The sequence below is a fragment of the Carcharodon carcharias genome, chromosome 16 (genome assembly GCF_017639515.1).
Source record: "Carcharodon carcharias isolate sCarCar2 chromosome 16, sCarCar2.pri, whole genome shotgun sequence".
Classification (NCBI taxonomy): domain Eukaryota; kingdom Metazoa; phylum Chordata; class Chondrichthyes; order Lamniformes; family Lamnidae; genus Carcharodon; species Carcharodon carcharias.
In genome coordinates this window covers 25,510,459-25,529,931 of record NC_054482.1, presented here as the reverse complement: position 1 = coordinate 25,529,931, position 19,473 = coordinate 25,510,459, and the positions used below count along the sequence as shown (strand labels likewise).

The following is a 19,473-nucleotide window of genomic DNA, read 5'->3' as shown; positions in this document are numbered from 1 at the left end:
CAGCTGATTGCTTTGCCTTATGACTACTACTATTGAGGACTAGAAACAGCTGCCACAAAACCAGAATGACTGGCATCTTCTCGGGATGCATCTCTGGAGATGGTGCTGGAGAAAAAGACATTCCTCTCTGAAGCAGATTCCTTCAAAGAGGGATTATAGCTAAGTAAAATAAACATTTGGTGCTTTGATGCTGTTGTGATCCAAATTAGCAGAGCCACATCAAGACAATAGCGGTAAAACAAATTACTTCACGTAGCTACCTTATGTACAATACTGAGAGAAATGTGTATCAGGCCATAGTATGAGTAGAATGGGGCTTCAAAGTTCATCAGTAGCTCAGTGACTAACGAGTCATACAGTGAGATGTGTTATACAGCTTAATTTATTATTAAGAATTTAAACGGCACACTAATTATGAAAATCTAATGTCCTGATCTAGACAATCGGCCTCGATTTGTAGACTAACACATTATATCATGATCAACAATTTTTTTTTACAGGAGTTATCTGATTGAATATTACCTACAATTGCTTGAAAATAGTTTTAAGAAGAATAAGTCTAATGTCCCCAGTTTATTTTGGAGAATATATTGAGCATTAGAGAACCTGGTAATTCAATGCTTACTGCCCATAGCACTAAAATGCAAGTGATGATTAATACTGGGTGTTGGCCACTGTATAATAAGATGTAGGATGACAGAGGAGAGAAATATCTGAATATTAAGCACCAGGCATACACTCTGCTTCAAATAAATACTAGATAGCATTTACAAGGCGGTATTTCCTATTTCTTTTGTCGTGGAAACATTAAAAGTCAACTGTGCAATGTGGGATTGGAGTCACAGATTGGTCAGATGAGATATCCACCACCTCTGACAGCTATTTTGGCTACACTTCCTCCTACCCTCTTTCCAATAAGGACTCCCAGTTTCTCTGACTTAGTTGCATCTGTTCTGACACTGCCAGATTTCATACCAGTTCTTCCAATATGTTTTTCTTCAACCACTTCCATCATAGTTGACAGGGCTCTTGATTGTGTCCATCCCATTTCCTCCGCTTGTGCTCTCGCCCCTTCATCTCCCAGCATCACGATAGGGATCATCTTGTCCTCATCCTTCACCCCATCAGTCTTCACAAGCAACTGCCATCTGCCATTTCTACCAACCAAAGAATGATGCCATCACCAAACGCATCTTTCCATCCCTTCTTCTCTCCCCTTTCAGCAATCCAAATGGACAGTTCCCTCCAGAACACAATAATCCACTTCAAGCACCCCTTTCCCCATCACATGGCACTTCCTCATACAAGCACAGAGACGCAACACATGCCATTTTGCTTCCTCTTATCCCATCTTCCAGGGTCCTAAAAAGTCCTTCCACTAAAACAGTGATTTACATTTACTTATTTCAGTTTAATATACTGTATTTGCTGTTCACAATGCAATCTTCTCTACAGCGGGGACACCAAAGGCAGATTGGATGATCAATTTGCAGAACACTTTTCATTCAGTTCACAACCAGGACATTGAGTTTCTGGTCGCTTGTTATTTTGACTTTGCACCCCACTCTTGCCCTGACCTTGGTCCTCAACCTCTTACACTGTTCTAATGAAGCCCAGTGAAAGCTTTTGATTAGGCACTCTTCCAGACTCAACATTGAATTTAACACTAACTACGAACATTACTTTGGCAGCCTTCATCTTTTGAGATGATGGTTTGTGCCTTGGTGGTCAACTGTGTGTTGAATATGGCCTGGTGTGGCTCAAAAGCCCTGCTTTGGCATGGCAGTCTCTGCTGCATTTCTTGCAAAGGAGGACCATGGGCTTAGAAAGTATAGGATTCTCTGGCATCTGTTTTCTCTGGACCATCTTCTCAGCCAGCTGAGCTTTCTGTTTTTCCTGGTCTCTTGTAATGCCCCTCCAAACAGCCAGTCTTCAGAAGTCACGACCGTCAGTGACTGTCCCAGATGTCTGTGTCAATGACCGTAATCATCATAGCTCGCTTGCAGGGAAAGTTTGAACATACAGCAGGTCATAACCCAGTAACCAGTTCACTGTAAAGAAAGCCTTTGGGTAAATGGCTGTCACCCATTCAATGAATGTGGCTGAGCCAGTGCAGACGTCATCAGTTTAACAACAAGTGTATGCTGATAGAATCAGCACGTTCCAGGACCTCCAAGTTGGTGACCTTGTCCTGCCAAGAGATGCGAAAGATACGTCTGAGACAGCAAAGGTGGAAACTGTTCAGCCTTCTCTCCTGCCTAGCACATGTTGTCCAGATCTCATTTCTGTAGAAAAGTGCGCTGATGTCAGAAACTTGGAGACTTGCAGTTTCGTATTCTCAGTCAGATTGCTGTTGTTCCACACTCTCTTGCTCAGTTTGGTGATAAGAGCTGGAGCTTTTGCAATAGGTGTATTGATTTCAGCATCAAACAACAGATTACTCGTGATTATGGAGCCTAGATATATGAAGCTATCAATAACCTCCAGTGTCACATTGTCAATGCTGATAGGTAGCAGTATGGCAACATCCTGCACCATGACATTTGTCCTCCTGATGCTGATAGTTCGTCAACAATGTCCCATCATGCAGTACCAGCACCTAAACGATGCTCAGCAGGGAGCTCAGCAGCCAAAAAATACATGTGTTACATCATTGGTCTATTGTTCTTGTTTCTGTTCCTTAAAGAGGTGTCTGCTTGGAAGTTGCGTCAACAAGTAGCCTTCTATCCTTGGGTTTCACTGCTACCTTGGACTATTACTTTTATCATTTAATCATTCTTGTACTCTACCTTATCACACAACCGCACACCCCCACCCTCTTCTATTCCTGACCATCCTCACTCTCTGACTCTGCACTTACTTAAAAACTATTCATCGCTAATATTCAGTTCTGATGGAAGACTGCTGACTTGAAACTCCAGTCTTCTTCATTTTTACTTGAGATTTCTAATGTTACGACCAAGTCCGGAGAGGTAGATAAATTCCTCTCTTATGCATCCCTGAGGTTGGTTATAACAGATGTGGTTGACACACAATGGAGGGCAATCCATATTAACAAAGGAGCTTCAATCTCCCATTGTCAAAGCTATCAAGAAAGCATTGAAACAGATAAGGGGTCCTTAGCACCCTCCTTGAACAATGAGTTTCATTAGTCTTTCTTTGTTCCTAACAGTTTTTGGCTTATGAAGTCTGATTATCTATTGTCCTTATGTTTTGCAGAGACTTCACACAATGGCAGGTGTAAAGTCCATCAGGAAACTGCCCAGACATGTCCCCTGGTAATCCACGTTCAGAGGCTTCTACAAACTTGGCCATTTTAAAACAGTGTCTTTGTCATTCTAGCTATTTCTTTTCTTTTTAAAAAATAATCCAAGGCATTATACCAGCTGATGAAACTAACAATTAATATTCCATATTGCACATGACACACCGTTGTGACACTTGCATCTGCAGTATTTTTCTTCTGACATATTGTAAAATTCTTGACTATAGAGATTAGTGAGAGAAACCCAATGAAAATACCATCGCAAGTGTTACGAACAAGGTCAGGAGTGAATTGAAACCCTTGTAGCATTTCCCTGACTGCTCATAATCAGGAACCTTGTGAATACAGCATCGCAAGACTTACAAACAGAGACAGGAAAGGACTAAAACCCTTGTACCCTTTCCTTTACTGCTCGTAATCAGCGTGACTTTTGGAGCGGAAGATATGTGTGTATTTCTTAGCACCTGGAATGTGTAACCAATTTAAATAATAGCAGCAAGCTTTTGTGGATTTAAATAAAGAGGATTATTTATTCATGCATTCATCCTTAATGTCAAAACTCTATGCCAATCATCAGAACTCATGCACATATACACACATATACACTCGAGAAACAAATTCAGTTAGAGAGAATTGTGTACTTTTGCAAGTTGTAAACAAAAGAATAGTTCACAGATCACATGATTGGCTCATTGTAGGAGAACAGTTGCTGCAGGCCCAGTAAACAAAGGAGCCTTCTCCGCTTTGGAATTTTAGTTTAGATGAGCTCAAATAGCTAAAGTTGGATATCGGGAGCATTGCAGAATTTCCTTGTGGTTTACATATCTGGAGGTTTAATTTCTTTACAGGTAGACTTGGATTTAGGAATCAGGCTGGGAGGCTTTTAAGATTCTATATCCTCTAAGTTGTTAAAGGCAAACATAATACAGCCTTTTCCTGCAGCTGCTGTTCCTTGCAGGTATTTCTGAGTCTTCGGATAATAAAGGATTTCGGTGTCAGAAGCCAGTTTCACTCACATGATTAACTGCCTTTGTTCTCCCAGAATGTCTTAAAGCTGAAAGCCATTGCTACACAATGGAGATAGATGATGGGTCTTTACACACACTTGTGGATAATGAGTTTTCTGCAGTTCTCCTTTTGTTAAATTGCAAACTTGGAAACATAGGGTCAGGAAGTCCATTGGTTCTGAGTTTGGAGTAAACGCGAGTTCCTCAAGAGGTGTCTGGGTATATTTTCAATGAGTGTAGGAGCAGGTAAAGAAATTCAAATGGGCAACACCTCCTAACCGTTCCTTTGATACTATCACAGGTTTGTACCCATGTTTTTCATCATTCCCAGCTGGTTGCAAAATAAAAGCAAATGTCTAACAGTTCATACTTCAGAGGGTAAAGGCAACTTTTTGCTGTGAAATTGTTAAAATTAGTCAATTCCCAAAAGAACGATGTGGTTTCCTGAAAACAAACCAAAATGTGTACCATTCCAATGTTTTAGCCCTTTATGTGTCTCTAGTTCTGAGCTTGGATACAGAACAGGTTGACCTAGACTTGATAGTCAGTGCATGCAAATCCACTTTCGAAGGGGTTCAACATTTACTTAGCCTTTATATCCAATTTCCCAATTATCCTTTAAAATGCCAGCTACAGTAACATCCAGTGGATGCTAAAACTGGCAACAACTACACAAATTTAATAAAGTCACTTCTTTATACACTTTTCAAGATGTCACAATGAGATGGAGGCACTTTCGAATATTGAATTACACAAGTGACTCTTTCATAACCTCTCAATCATAATGATTTATGGCCATGTTTGTTAAATTAATTTTATTTTCTCCAATACTTCAACTGTGATTCAATTCTAAAAGGAAGGCTGCCAGTTTGCTAACTTAGCAGAATACAAAGTTGAGGGGAATGTTTAAAATCTACTTCCTGGTAATCTTTCAGAACAACGATCTGTTTCCAGAGACAGGCACGAAAGGTATTTCTTGACTTCAAAATAGACACTTTACTTTCACAACCTAACAGTCATAACAGATTCAAATAAACTTGCACAGAAAAACTTTCCCACCTCCTTACCCCACACATTATCAAAGTATTTCAGTCCAATTTGTATACTGCAGTGTTAAAATAACACGTTTCTGTATTATATGAAATATTTATGTTATTCTGGAAGAAACAGTTGTGATCACCTGGGATTAATACTACATGCCCAAAATGGGGTACATACATACCCTGTGTGAGGAAGGTGCTCAGAAGCTGCTCAGAGGCAACTGGTTTTATCTCGGTATGTAAGTTCACATATCTCCCAACAACCACTGGAGCACGGCGCAATCCCAAAATCCTGGGTGAAAGAATATAGGGCAAACAAGTTAATTCTGCTGCAGAATAATTTTCCTCATACAAAACTAAACCATTAAAAAGATTCAACTTGTCACCTTAAATTCCCAAATGGCTGTAAAGTGGCAGTCAACAAAAAAACAGGCAATAGGTCTGGTGAGCGGATTTATCAGTCAGTTCTGATCCAACAAGTTTAGCAATGATAAGACAAAAACCTATTATGAAATTGCAATATAATACAGGAGCTAAAATTACAGTGTTTTATAGTGAAATTAAAACAGAACAAGCTAGAGATATTCAGCAAGCCTGGCAGCATCTGGGAAAAGAGAAATTGCGTTCTGATGAAAGGTCACAGACCTGAAACTGGGAGGATTTTCTTGTTGGGTGGGCGGGCCCGAAAGCAGCCACGAAACGGTCTGCTGCTTGCAATCAAGCCCTAACCGTGATTTCACACTGGCTGGCCAATTAACGTCCATGCTGTCGGGGTGGGGGCGGGAGGAGCACGAGCGCTGAAGTTTGCATATACTCCGGAATGTGCTCACTGAAATTTCCCTGAAGGCACAGAGCTGCCTCAGGGAGCTGAACATTTTTAAGAACAAAATTAAAGATGTTAAAAATCCAGGAAAAAAGTGTCCACATAGCAGACTCGCACAATGAGTAATTATTAAAATCCTGTCCAAACATTTTTATTTTTTCCTTATTTAATTATAGAAACCTCATCCTGCCTGTGGATGAGGTTTCACAAATAATGCAAAGGCCGCCAGGCCTATTCGCCCACCCATCAACCGTAAGGTTGGACAGACAGTGAGAAATTTAACTTAATTACCAGTTTAAAGGCCTTAATAGGCCTTAGTTGTTGGCAGGTGCGCTGCCGACTCCCGGTCATGCCCGCCGATCGAAATATCATGCGAGTGCGCAATGCCATTGGGATGCTTGCCTGACGTCGTCACGTACTATTTCATGCTCCTGCGTGTCGGGCATGCACCCGCCAGAGCTGAAAATCCTGCCCTAGGTGTTGCTGGACAAGATGAGTACTTCCAGACTTTTCTGTTCTAATTTCAGAATTCCAGCGACTGTGATATTCTGCTTTATGTTTTTTATTGCAGTATGATACCTATGAGTCCCCTTATTGCTGAGACATCTCAAGTGTTAGCTTGTGCATTTATTTAATTTAGCAAACTTAAGAGAGGTAGCAACATATACTAGGCAGAATCATCACTTTAGTAAAATAACAGGATCTAAGCCAATAGCTAACACAAGCACTATCATGGTTGGTGATCATACATCTGTATGGTAATTTCTCTTAGTCCAAGTTAACAGACTAAACACAAGCTTATTGGGTTTACAGATTCATGCTCAGGTGATGGAAGCCTTTTGTAATTTCTAAATTGGAAGACTTGTAAAATTGGTGTTACAGATTTCCTGTTTCAAAGCTCAATTGGGAGAGATCCAGGGGGCAGTTTTAGAACACAAATGGGTGGATTGGACGAGGAACCCTGACCAGAAACCACATCAAAACCAGCCATTCCAGGCTCTACAAAGGTGGCACAAGAGCAGGCTGCCAACCTGCTCCCTGAGATGCACTGGCAATTTAAATATGTTAATGAGGCTAGCAGGCTCTGATTTAACCTGGTTTGCTGGTTTGAAAGTAGCCGGCCAGGTTTCCCAAGCCTTGGGAACTCCAAGTCCTGACAAACGTCAGACTTCCCACGCATGAGCAGGCTGCATATGCACAAATTTAGCAGATCTGCATCTTTAAGTTCTTTGGGCCCAGTGCAAAAATAAAAAGAAAAAAATGCATGAAAACCCAGGTCAGGTGACCAGGAGCCGAGTGCAATGAAACACTAGTGTTCCAGGCAGGAGAGAGGGGCACGGGAGAGGTTCCAAAAGGAAGTCTCAGGTAGGGACAGAAACAGATCCCAGTTAAGGGAAAAGAGAGCAGCAGAGAAACAGGTTCCAAACTGGAGAAGGGCTCAGGGAGCAGACTCTAAGTGAAGACGGCAGCTGAAGGTTGGTGACTCCGTGCTGCGGGCCGTTGGGGCAAAGGTACCCCTTTGGAGCAGTAGTGTTCTGCTTCGCTCGACCGAAGATCTTTTTTGCTTCTTTTCATTCATGGGATTTGGGCATTGCTGGCTAGGCCGATCCCTAATTGCCCTTGAGAAGGTGGTGGCTCATCACCTTCTTGAACCGATGCAGTCCATGTGGTGTAGGTACACCCACTGTGTTGTTAGAGAGGGAATCCCAGGATTTTGTCCCAATAACAATGAAGCAATGGCAATATATTTCCAAGTCAGGAATGTGAATGACTTGGAGGGGAATTTCCAGGTGGTGGTGTTCCCATCTATCTGCTGCCCTTGTCCTTCTAGATGGTAATGATTGTGGGTTTGGAAGGTGCTGTTTAAGGAACCTTGGTGAGTTCTGCAGTGCATCTTGTAGATAGTACACACTGCTGCCACTGTGCATTGGTGGAGGAAGGAGTGAATGTTCGTGGATGGGGTGCCAATCAAATTGGCTGCTTTGTCCTGGATGGTGTCAAGCTTTGAGTGTTGTTGGATCTGCACTCAACCAGGCAAGTGGAGAGTATTCTATCACACTCCTGACTTGTGCCTTGTAGATGGTGGACAGGCTCTGGGGAGTCAGGACGTGAGTTACCTGCCACGGGATTCCTAGCCTCTGACCTGCTCATGTAGCCACAGTATTCATATGGCTAGTCCAATTCAGTTTCTGGTCAATGGTAACCTCTCAGAATGTTGATTGTGGAGAATTCGGCGATGGTAATGCCGTTGAATGTCAAGGGGCAATGGTTAGATTCTCTCTTGTTGGAGATGGTCATTGCCTGGCACTTGACTGGGGCAAATGTTACTTGCCACTTGTCAGCCAAGCCTGGATATTGCCCAGGTCTTGCTGCATTTGGACAGGGACTGCTTCAGTATCTCAGCATTGTGCAATCATCAAGGAACATCCCACTTCTGCCCTTATGATGGAAGGAAGGCCATTGATGAAGCAGCTGATGGTTGGGCCTAGGACAAACAAAGATCTGAAATTGTGCCTGTAATTTGGTGCTTGAATGTATATGCAAGAATCCAGAGGAATGGAATCTTGGGAGACAACCCTGCGAGGTGGGCCATTGTTGATGCCGTCCAAGACTGGAAATTGAAGAGGACTCAGGAGAAGCCCTGAAGCTCCTAGAAGGCCAGGTGTTGGTAACTCTATGCTGTGGGCCATTGTGGCAAAGGTACCCTTTTGGAGGAATGTGTTCTGTTTGGCACAGCTGGAGAGCTGAAATTGTGCTTGTGAGTTAGTGTTTGAGGGTAGACTGGGATCCAGTGGAACGGAATCTCGGGAGATGAGACTGAAACCTCGTGAGGTGGGGCATCATTGAATCCGTCCGAGTTGGAGAGACTTTTGGAGAGAATCCCAAGGCAGATCTTCAAAGTTGAAGGCTGGAATCCCTCAAGAGAGAGAGAGAGAGAGAAATAGATTTTCAGTCAGATTTGTTGACTCAGTGTTATTGGTTGACTCTGTGTTAATGAATTCTGGGTAGGTTGTTGAGCAATCCATGGACTCTGTCTTGGCTGCATCTGTAATTTATTGAGTATTGTGATGTGTTCGACCACAGTTTGCCTGTTAATTCACATGTACCTGCTACTTACCCTGAATGTTAGCGTATAAGACAGATTTTGTAAATTGTTTAATATTTCTGACCTTGTATAGTACAGTTTATTTGCTCAAAACTTGTGGAATCTTGTGGCTTTATTCTATTAGCAAGTGTCTTGAACCGCAAACTTTGTTTACTTTAAACAAAATGTCACTGGTTCCTAACCGGATCTCATTAACAACTTAGGGGCCTGGCCAAGGTTCAGAACACACAATTCAATTGGATGATGGCTCATGTCTACCTCAACATACCCACCTTTACTCAGTCTCTCTTGATACACGTCTCTAACTTAAAATCTGTTGATCTCAGACTTAAAACTTTCTATTGACCCAATATTCATAATCTTTCCAGGAGAGGTTAATCAAGAATGGCATTGGTGCAATAGTTAGAGATGACCTTGGTTCAGGAGATCAGAATGTAGAATCGGTTTAGGTAGAGATGAGTAGTAGGGGAAAGAAGTCACTAGTGGGAGCGGTTTACAGGCCACCCAACATTAACTACAATGTAGGACAAGGTATACAAGAAGAAATATTGCGTGCTTGTGATAAAAGGAAGGCGATAATCATGGGTGACTTTAATCTACATATAAACTGGAAAAATCAGATTGGCAGTAATAGCCTGGATGAGGAGTTCACAGAATGCTTTCGCAATAGTTCCTTAGAGCAGACATTCTGGAACTAACCTGAGAGCAGATTATATTAGACTTGGTATTGTGCAATGTGACAGGATTAATTAATGACCTCAGAGTAAAGGCACCCATTGGTAGCAGCGACCACAATATGATAGAATTTTACATCCAGTTTGAAAGGGAGAAAAGTGGATCTAAGACTAGCACTTTAAACTTAAATAAGGGCAACTATATGGACATGAAAGCTGCGATAGCTGAAGTGAACTGGGATACTAGGCTAGAGGAAAGATCAATAGAGAAGCAGTGGCAGACATTTAAGGAGATATTTCAGAATACTCAGAATAAGAATATTCCCATTATAAAGAAAAATTCTAAGGGGAGGACCCATCATCCTTGGTGGGAAGTTAAAGAAAGAATCAAATTTAAGGAAAAAGCATAGAACTGCACAAAGATGAGTGGCAGGTCAAATGATTGGTCACAATATAAAGAACAGCAGAGAAAAACAGAAAAAGGTTAATCAGGAGAAAGAAATAAGAGTATGAGAGAAGCCTGGCTAGAAATGTAAAAATGGATAGCAAGAGTTCCTACAGGTATTTAAAAAGGAAAATAGTAAGTAGAGTGAGTGTTGGTCCTCTAGAGTGTGACAATGGGGAGTTAATAGTAGATAATAAGGAAATGGCAGATGAACAAACATTTTGCTTCTGCCTTCACTATAGAAGATACAAAGAACATTCCAGTAATAGTTAGAAATCAGGAAGTGGAAGGGAGAGAGGAACTTGATGAAACTACAATCACTCGGGAAGTGGTACTGAGCAAACTGATGGTGCTGCAGGCTAACAAGTCTCTGGTTCCTAATGGATTTCATCCTAGGGTCTTAAAAGAGGTGACTACCTTGGTGTTAATTTTCCAAAGTTCACGAGGTTCTGGAAAGGTTCTACCAGACTATAAAGTAGCAAATATAACCCCTCTATTCAAGAAGGGAAGGAGGCAGAAAACCGAAAACTTTAGACACTTAGCTTAGCATCTGTCCTGGAGAAGGAGCTAAAGTCAATCATTAAGGAGGTTATATAGCTGGGCACTTAGAAAAACTCAAAGGTAATCAGGAAGGGAAATCATGTTTAACCAATTTATTGGAGTTCTTTGAAAGAGTAATAAGTGCTGTGGATAAAGGGGAGCCTGTAGACATACTGTACTTGGATTTCCAAAAGGCATTTGATAAGGTGCCACATCAAAGGTTATTGCAGAAAATAAAAGCTCATGGTGTAGGGGGTAACATACTGGCCTGGATAGAGGATTGGCTGGCTGGCAGAAAACAAAGAGCCTTTCTGATTGGCAGGATGTGACGAGTGGAGTCCCACAGGGATTTATGCTGGGGCCTCAATTTTTACAATTTATAACAATGACTTAGATGAGGGGAGTAATGACATGGTAGCTAAATTTGCAGATGACACGAAGATAGGTAGGAAAGTAGGTTGTGAAGAGGACACAAGGAGGTTGCAAAAATCTGACAGATGGAGTATAATGTGGGAAAATGTGAAGTTGTTCACTTTGGCAGGAAGAATAAAAAAGCAGAGTATTAGTTAAACAGAGAATGACTGCAGAATTCCAAGGTGCAGAGAGATCTAGGTGTTCTAGTGCATGAGCCACAAAAAGTTTGTATGCAGCAATTAATTAAGGAGGCTAATGGAATGCTATCCTTTATTACGACAGCAATTGAACATAAAAGTAAGGATGTCATGCTTCAGTTATGAAGAAAGTTGGGCAGACTGAGTTTGTTTCCATTGTTTGTTGTCTATATCAATGATTTGGATGATAATGTGGTAAATTGGATCAGCAAGTTTGCTGATGACACTAAGATTGGAGGCGTTGTGGACAGCGAGGAAGGCTTTCAAAGCTTGCAGAGGGATCTGGACCAACTGGAAAAATGCGCCAGAAAATGGCAGATGGAATTTAATGCAGAAAAGTGTGAGGTTGCATTTTGGAAGGACAAACCAAGGTAGGACATACACAGTAAATGGTAGGGCACTGAGGAGTGCGAAGGAACAAAGGGATCTGGGAGTTCAGATACATAATTCCCTGAAAGTGGCATCACAGGTAGACAGGGTTGTAAAGAAAGCTTTTGGCATACTGGTGTTCATAAATCAAAGTACTGAGTACAGGAGTTGGGATTTTATGGTGAGGTTGTATAAGACATTGGTGAGGCCAACTTTGGAGTATTCTGGTCCCTAACTACAGGAAGGATATCAGTAAGTTTGAAAGAGTGCAGAGAAGATTTACTAGGATGTTGCCGGGTCTTAAGGAGTTGAGTTACAGGGAAAGATTAAACAGGTTAGGACTTTATTCCTTGGAGCGTAGAAGGATGAGGGGAGATTTGATAGAAGTTTACAAAATTATGAGGGGTATAGACAGAGTAAATGCAAGTAGGCTCTTTCCACTTAGATTAGGAGAGATAAACATGAGAGGACATGGCTTTAGGGTGAAAGGGGAAAGGTTTAGGGGAACGTTAGGGGGAACTTCTTCACTTAGAGAGTGGTGAGAGTGTGGAACGAGCTGCCATCAGACGTGGTAAATGCGGGCTCACTCTTAAGTTTTAAGAATAAATTGGATAGATACATGGATGGGAGAGGTCTGGAGGGTTATGGACTGGGTGCAGGTCAATGAGATTTGCGGAATAATATTTCGGCACAGACTAAAAGGGCCGGATGGCCTGTCTTCTGTGCTGTATTGTGTTCTACGGTTCTATTCTATGGAGTTTAGAAAAGTAAGGGGTGACTTCATTGAAATATATAAAGATCCTCAATGGTCTCGACAAGGTGGACATGGAAAGGATGTTTCCTCCTGGGATGAGTCCAGAACTAGGGGGCATTGTTTTAAAATTAGGGGTCGCCCTTTTAGGGCAAAGCAGAGGAGAAATTCTTTTCTCTCAGAGGGTTGTGCGACTTTGGAACATTCTGCCTCAGAAGGTGGTGGAGGCAGGGTCATTGAATATTTTTAAGGCAGAGGTAGATAGATTCTTGTTAGGCAAGGGAATCAAAGGTTATTGGGGGTAGATGGAAATGTGGAATTTGAAACACAAACATATCAGCCATGATGTTACTGAATGGCAGAGCAGGCTCGAGGGGCTGAATAGCCTACTTCTACTCCTATTACCTATGTTCATACGTTCGTATGTAAAATTCACATTTCCATATCTGTCATGTGAAAAAAGTAGATGATCTCTCATTTCTCCACATTGAACTTCATTTACAATAGTTTCTCCCGAGCACTTAGTTTATGTCCTCCTTATACTTATGCCTCTCATCCACACAACTACTTTGCCTAACATAATATAATCGGCAAACTTGGATATACAACTTTATTCCTTCATCAAAGTTATGATATATATGGCCTCAAATACAGATCCCTGGGGAACACCACTTGTCATATTCTGCCAAATCAGAGTACATCTCTTTTATCCCTATTCTTTGACACCTACCCCCAAAACAATGACGAACAAGTGAATTTATTTATTTGAGGTAGATGACCGAACCATCTCCCACCATAGCTGCCTCCTACTTCTCATGTTCATGCTACCCCTCGGTGACATCATTGAAAGCACCAGTGTTAGTTGTCACATATACACTGGCTACTTCTAGTTCTACTTCATCAGCACCTCTCTCGACTCCTCCACATTTACTAAATAATCAGGCTGCTTATCTGACATCCAGAGTTCGATGAGCAGAAATTTCCTTCAGTTAAATATTGGGAAGTTCCTGCTCCAAACTCTATTCCCTAACTACCAACTCTATCCTTTTCTCTGGCAACTGTCTGAGATTAAACCAAACTGTTCTCAAACTTAGACAAAAATACCTGGAAAACCTCAGCAAGTCTGCGGAGAGGAACACAGTTAACATTTCCAGTCCAAATAACCCTTCAACAGAACTAAGTAAAAATAGAAGAGAGGTGAAATATAAGCTGGTTTAAGCGGGGGGAGGGTGGGACAAGTAGAGCCAGTGATAAGTGGAGATAACCAAAAGATGTCACAGACAAAAGGTCAAAGAGGTGTTGAACGTGGTGATATTACCTAAGGAATGTGCTGTCTGTCCACAAGCATTACGCAGACCTCCCTGTCGCTTGCCATTTCAACACACCACCCTGCTCTCATGCCCACATGTCCATCCTTGGCCTGCTGCATTGTTCCAGTGAAGCTCAACGCAAACTGGAGGAACAGCACCTCATCTTCCGACTAGGCACTTTACAGCCTTCCGGACTGAATATTGAGTTCAACAATTTTAGATCATGAACTCTCTCCTCCATCACCACCCCCTTTCCGATCACCCCTTTTTTTTCCCAATAATTTATATAGATTTTTCTTTTTTCACCTATTTCCATTATTTTATCTCTACCTGTTAGCCTTTTTCGATTCCTTCACCCCACCCCACCCCCAATAGGGCTATCTGTACCTTGCTTGTCCTGTTTTCTACCCCTCATTAGCACATTCCTTAGATAATATCACTACCTTCAACACCTCTTTGTCCTTTTGTCTGTGACATCTTTTGGTTATCTCCACCTATCACTGGCTCTAATTGTCCCACCCCCCCTTAAACCAGCTTATATTTCACCTTCTATTTTTACTTAGTTCTGTTGAATGGTCATTCGGACTTAAAACGTTAACTGCGTTCCTCTCCACAGATGCTGCCAGACTTGCTGAGTTTTTCCAGGTATTTTTGTTTTTGTTTTGGATTTCCAGCATCCGCAGTTTTTTGCTTTTATCTTTTGTTCTCAAACTTGGTGTCTTATTTGACAACAAAATTAGCTCCCGACCACATAGTCGCACCATCACCAAGTCTGTCTATTTCCACCTCAATAACATCACCGAGCCCCTCTTTTGAAACCCTCACTCATGCCTTTGTTACCTCTAGACTCAACTATTCCAATACACTCCTGGATGGTCTCCAACATTCTACCCTCTATAGGCTTCAGGTCGTCCAAAACTCTGCTGCCACTACCCTTACTTGCACCAACGCCTGTTCACCTACCGCCCTGCGCTCACTGACTTACATGGCTCCCAGTCAAGCAATGCCCCGATTTCAAAATTTTCATCATTGTTTTCAAATCCCTCCATGGCCTGATACTCCCCCTAATCCTTTAACCCAGGCCCACAAATCTCCAGGATATCTGCGGTCTCCTAATTCTGGTGTTTTCAGCATCCCTGATTTTAATTGCTCCACCATTGACCGTGCCTTAAGTTGCCTAGGTTCTAAGCTCTGGAATTCCACCTCTCCAACTTTTTAATTCGTTTTGCTTCTTTAGGACACTTCTTGAAACTTATCTCTTTGACCAAGCTTTAGGTCACCTGATCTCTATAATGTTACTGTGAAGTGCTTTGAGATGTTTTGTGTTAAAGATGCTATATAAATATAAGTTGCTATTGTAGATAGCATAAGAGTGAAATATACATATCACTACATTCATCAAAAACCAATTATGCCATTCACTTTCTCCCCTAAGATGGACATGGGCAAGGGAGGCCGGGGTGGGGTTGGTTGAGATGGTCAATAATGCAACAAATTAAATCAAATTATGAGCAAACTTGCAGAATGGACATATAATTAGCAAATGAATTTCAATATTAATAAATTTGAGGTATTATAGTTTGGCATGACAAATTAGGAGGCAACATATTTCTTGCAGATAAGCTATTCACTGCAAAAATTTGTTAGAACAACAGAGGAATTCATCAAAGCAATTTTAACAATCAACATCTCGGCAACCGCTTGCTGAAAAAAACCTGCCAAACTAAATGGGCACATAAATTTTCAACACCTTATGGTGTGTTATTTTAAATTAACAAATCTTCAAAAATTACTTCTATGTCACCCACTTGTTAACAACTGTTGAGTGCTAAACTTCGAAGTCATAAAATCCTTCTGGCAGCTCTGCTGTCTAGAAATGTAATGAACATAGCACTGACTTCTTACCTCTGACAACCTAGTAATCAACAATTATTTTGATGAAACAAAAACAGAAAGTGCTGGAAAAACTCAGCAGGTCTGACAACAGGGATTGTTAATGGTAGTGGTTAGTGCTAGGTCTCCTCTACATCGGAGAGACCAAACGCAGACTGGGTGACTGCTTTGCGGAATACCTCCGGTCTGTCTGCAAGCATGGCCGAAACCTTCCGGTCGCTTGCCATTTCAACACACCATCCTGCTCTCTTGCCCACGTCTGTCCTTGGCCTGCTTCTGGTGAAGTCCAACGCAAACTGGAGGAACAGCACCTCATCTTCCAATTAGGCACCTTACAGCCTTCTGGATTAACATTGAGTTCAACAACTTCAGACCATGAACTCTCTCCTCCATCCTCATCCCCTTTTTAATCCCCTTTCTTCAACATTCATTTTTATTTTTTTATCCACTTATTGTATTTTTATTCATTCATCCATAGGTTTATCCCCTTTTCTCTCCTTTTTCCCCCCACCTCCCCTCACCCCACCTCCCACAGGGCCATCTATGAATTGTTCCATGCTGTTATTTCACTCAATGCTACCCTGTTCTGCTATAATCACATTCTGCTTTCTTACCTTTATGCCACTATTAACACCTTTTTAGCACTAACCACAACCATTAACAATCCCTTTGTCCTTTAGTTCATGACATCTTTGTCAATCCCTCCTTTGTCCCCACCGATCGCTGGCCTTCTATTCAGCTCCACCTGTCCCACCACCCCTTAAACAGTATAAATTTTGTCACATTTCCATTTCTCTTCAGCTCTGAAGAGGGTCATACGGACTCAAAAGATTAACTTTGTTTTTCTCTTTCCACAGATGCTGTCAGACCTACTGAGTTTTTTCAGCATTTTCTGTTTTTGTTTCAGATTTCCAGCATCCACAGTATTTTGCTTTTATCTAATTATTTTGATGAAAGAGGTATATACTTCAGTATAACACGTAGACTGGAACCCCCATCAGAGTACTTAATTTTCCCAAAGAAGTTAACTCCTCATTGATCTCTTTTCTATTACCAGCAGTGTCCAAAAATAACAAATCGATTGAAGCATTAGTCAAACATCATTCCAAAATAATTCTCCAGAGAGCTTTACAATGCTAGCAACTCGCCTCCAAGTACTGTATAATTTATCGTGATGTATGTGCTTGCATCCACCACATGCAAGATGAAAAGAATCCACTGGAACTCAGATGAAAACACTAATTTCTAGCATTTGCTTGTCAATAAAAGAAATTAGCAAAAGAGGTTGTCAATTAATGATCCTCATAAATGACACAGAAATGCTCTGCTGGAATCCGAATCACATTTTACCATCTTCAATTTCCCATCAACATAACCATGAGTTAAAGTCATAATATAAAGGAAGAAAGAAAAATTCTAAATGCCATAAACTGAAAATAAAAAATAAAATGCTGGAAACAGATAGAAGATTGGTATAGATAAAAGACAGAATCCTGATCAGAACTAAAAAATAAATAAAATAAAAATAAATATTTTCTTTACATAATCTCTTACTTCATCAACACATAAATTTTCACTTTGACTTGCCTTTCTTTCCATTCTGTTCTCCTATTCCATTTTGTTCCACAGTTAATTCCACAGGAATGTTTCATTCAATGCATTCAGGGGAGGTGGTGGTGTGGTGGTAATGTTGGACTAGTAATCCAGAGACCCAGGCTAATGCTCTGGGGACATGGGTTAAATCTCACCACAGCAGCTGGTGGAATTTGAATTCTCCCACCCTTCTCTCCCAACTGTTAATTGCTCACCTTTCAAACTCATGACCACTACCACTTTGAAGGACAAGGGCAGCAGATTGATGGGAACACAACCATCTGGAAGTTCCCCTCCAAGCCACTCACCATCCTTCACTGTCGCTGGGTCAAAATCCTGGAACTCCCTTCTTAACAGCACTGTGGGTGTACCTACACCACACTGACTGCAGAACAAAACAGCTCACCACCACCTAGGCAACTAGGGATGAGCATAAATGCTAAATAAAATTAATTCTAACGAAACTCATGGCACTTCATTTGCAGTTTTTAAGAAGTATTTCCTTTAAAAGCAATCATTTGTTGTAGATTAATTTTGCTCTTTGTTACTTATCCACTTCCAAAGTGCATTGCGTTTTATTTCATTCCACTGTTATTGTGGGTTTATCTCGAGATTACTCTAGAAAAGATCTTGTTAGAGGCAATGGTCTTTTGTTCAAAAACATTTATCTACATGCTAATTATTTATAAAGGTTAAATAAGACCAAGACATAGCTGGAGCTACTTTCTGAGATGCTTCATATTCTTGCCATGTCTCAGTGAATGACATCACTGTGACATAGCTCCTTATGCACATGCTTAGTAGTTATCATTAGAGTTATCTTTATCTCCCCCCACCCCGCGCCGCATCTTTATCCCCATACTACTATGCACACATTCTCCTACACCTACCCCCAAAGTCTCTTCTCTTAAAGGTAAAACCTATGTGCTGGTTTCATCTGACTTCCTGAACGAGTGCAGAGCTCCTTCTGAGGTTGATGGGAACCCTGTTGCTCTGAAGCCAGTTCATGTGGGCTGTCACTCCTGGTTTTCCTCATTTGTTGTTCTGTCGGTATGACATTCTCCTGAGGTTCAGGGTACTCTTCTCATGCTGTTGACGGTTTTCTGTCCATTGAAATTAGGGCATATCTGTTCCATCAAATGATGTCCGACTAGGTCTTGGCCAGATATGATCTCAGCTGCTTTAGCTTCTCAATTACCATAATTCTGATCTCTGATCCATACCCGCTCTTCCCTTCCAAGAATCAGAAGGTCTTGAGCCCTATTGGCTCTAGTTAAACACAGATGCTTAACTTGCTCAGTAGGCTTCTTCCTAGTTCTATCATGGTCTTCCACTATGACATTTGGTGGCAAGGTGCGGGGCAGGAAATGAAGTTGGGTCTTTGGCCTGCAGCCCATCAAAAGCTTGCATTGGGAAAACCCATTATGCAATGGTGTCAAGTGATAACTAAGCAGAGCAAGCTCAAAGTTGTCATTCTTCCTTAGTAGGTGTTTTACAGTACAAACTCCTCGCTCAGGTTCTCCATTAGATTGATGCTATTTTGGGGAGCTTGCAGCATGCACAAATCCACACAACACTGCAGAGGACTGAAAGGACTCGTCGGTGAATTGTGGTCCATTATCGGAGATTACAATGTCCGGAATGCTAAGTGTAGAGAACATTTTCTAAAAGGAGGTAATAATGGCTTCAGAAGTTAGGCCTTGTAACTTTTGCTCCTCTATCCAGTGGAAATAATAGTCTACTACTATAAGAAATATTTTCCCTTTATAGTCGAACAAATCCATGCCAAGGCATTCCCAAGGCCTTGATGGGAAGGCGAAAGGCAGAAGTGGCTCCTTTTGCTTCTGCCTGTGAATGGCACAGGTGATGCAGTTGGAGACTATCTCTTCAATAGAAGGTGAAATCCCTGGCCACCATATTGACTGCTGTGCCCTACCTCGGCACTTGGATACATGAAGATGTCCTTGGTGGATCTTCTGGAGGACTTCCAGGTGGAGAGCTCTTGGTACCATCACTCTTGCATTGTATAGCGAGAGATCGTCTAAG

At 41.5% G+C, this 19,473-nt stretch overlaps 1 protein-coding gene across 6 annotated transcripts in view; it reads right to left on the bottom strand.

Annotated features, from left to right (window-relative positions):
- The window catches only part of fam20b (FAM20B glycosaminoglycan xylosylkinase), a 187,412-nt gene that overhangs the window by 23,161 nt on the left and 144,778 nt on the right, over positions 1-19,473 (bottom strand). For all 6 annotated transcript variants that reach the window (XM_041208264.1, XM_041208262.1, XM_041208265.1 and 3 more), the window contains one exon: positions 5,495-5,604. In XM_041208264.1, the coding sequence (XP_041064198.1) occupies positions 5,495-5,604 (110 nt within the window). The remainder of the gene's footprint in view (positions 1-5,494; positions 5,605-19,473) is intronic.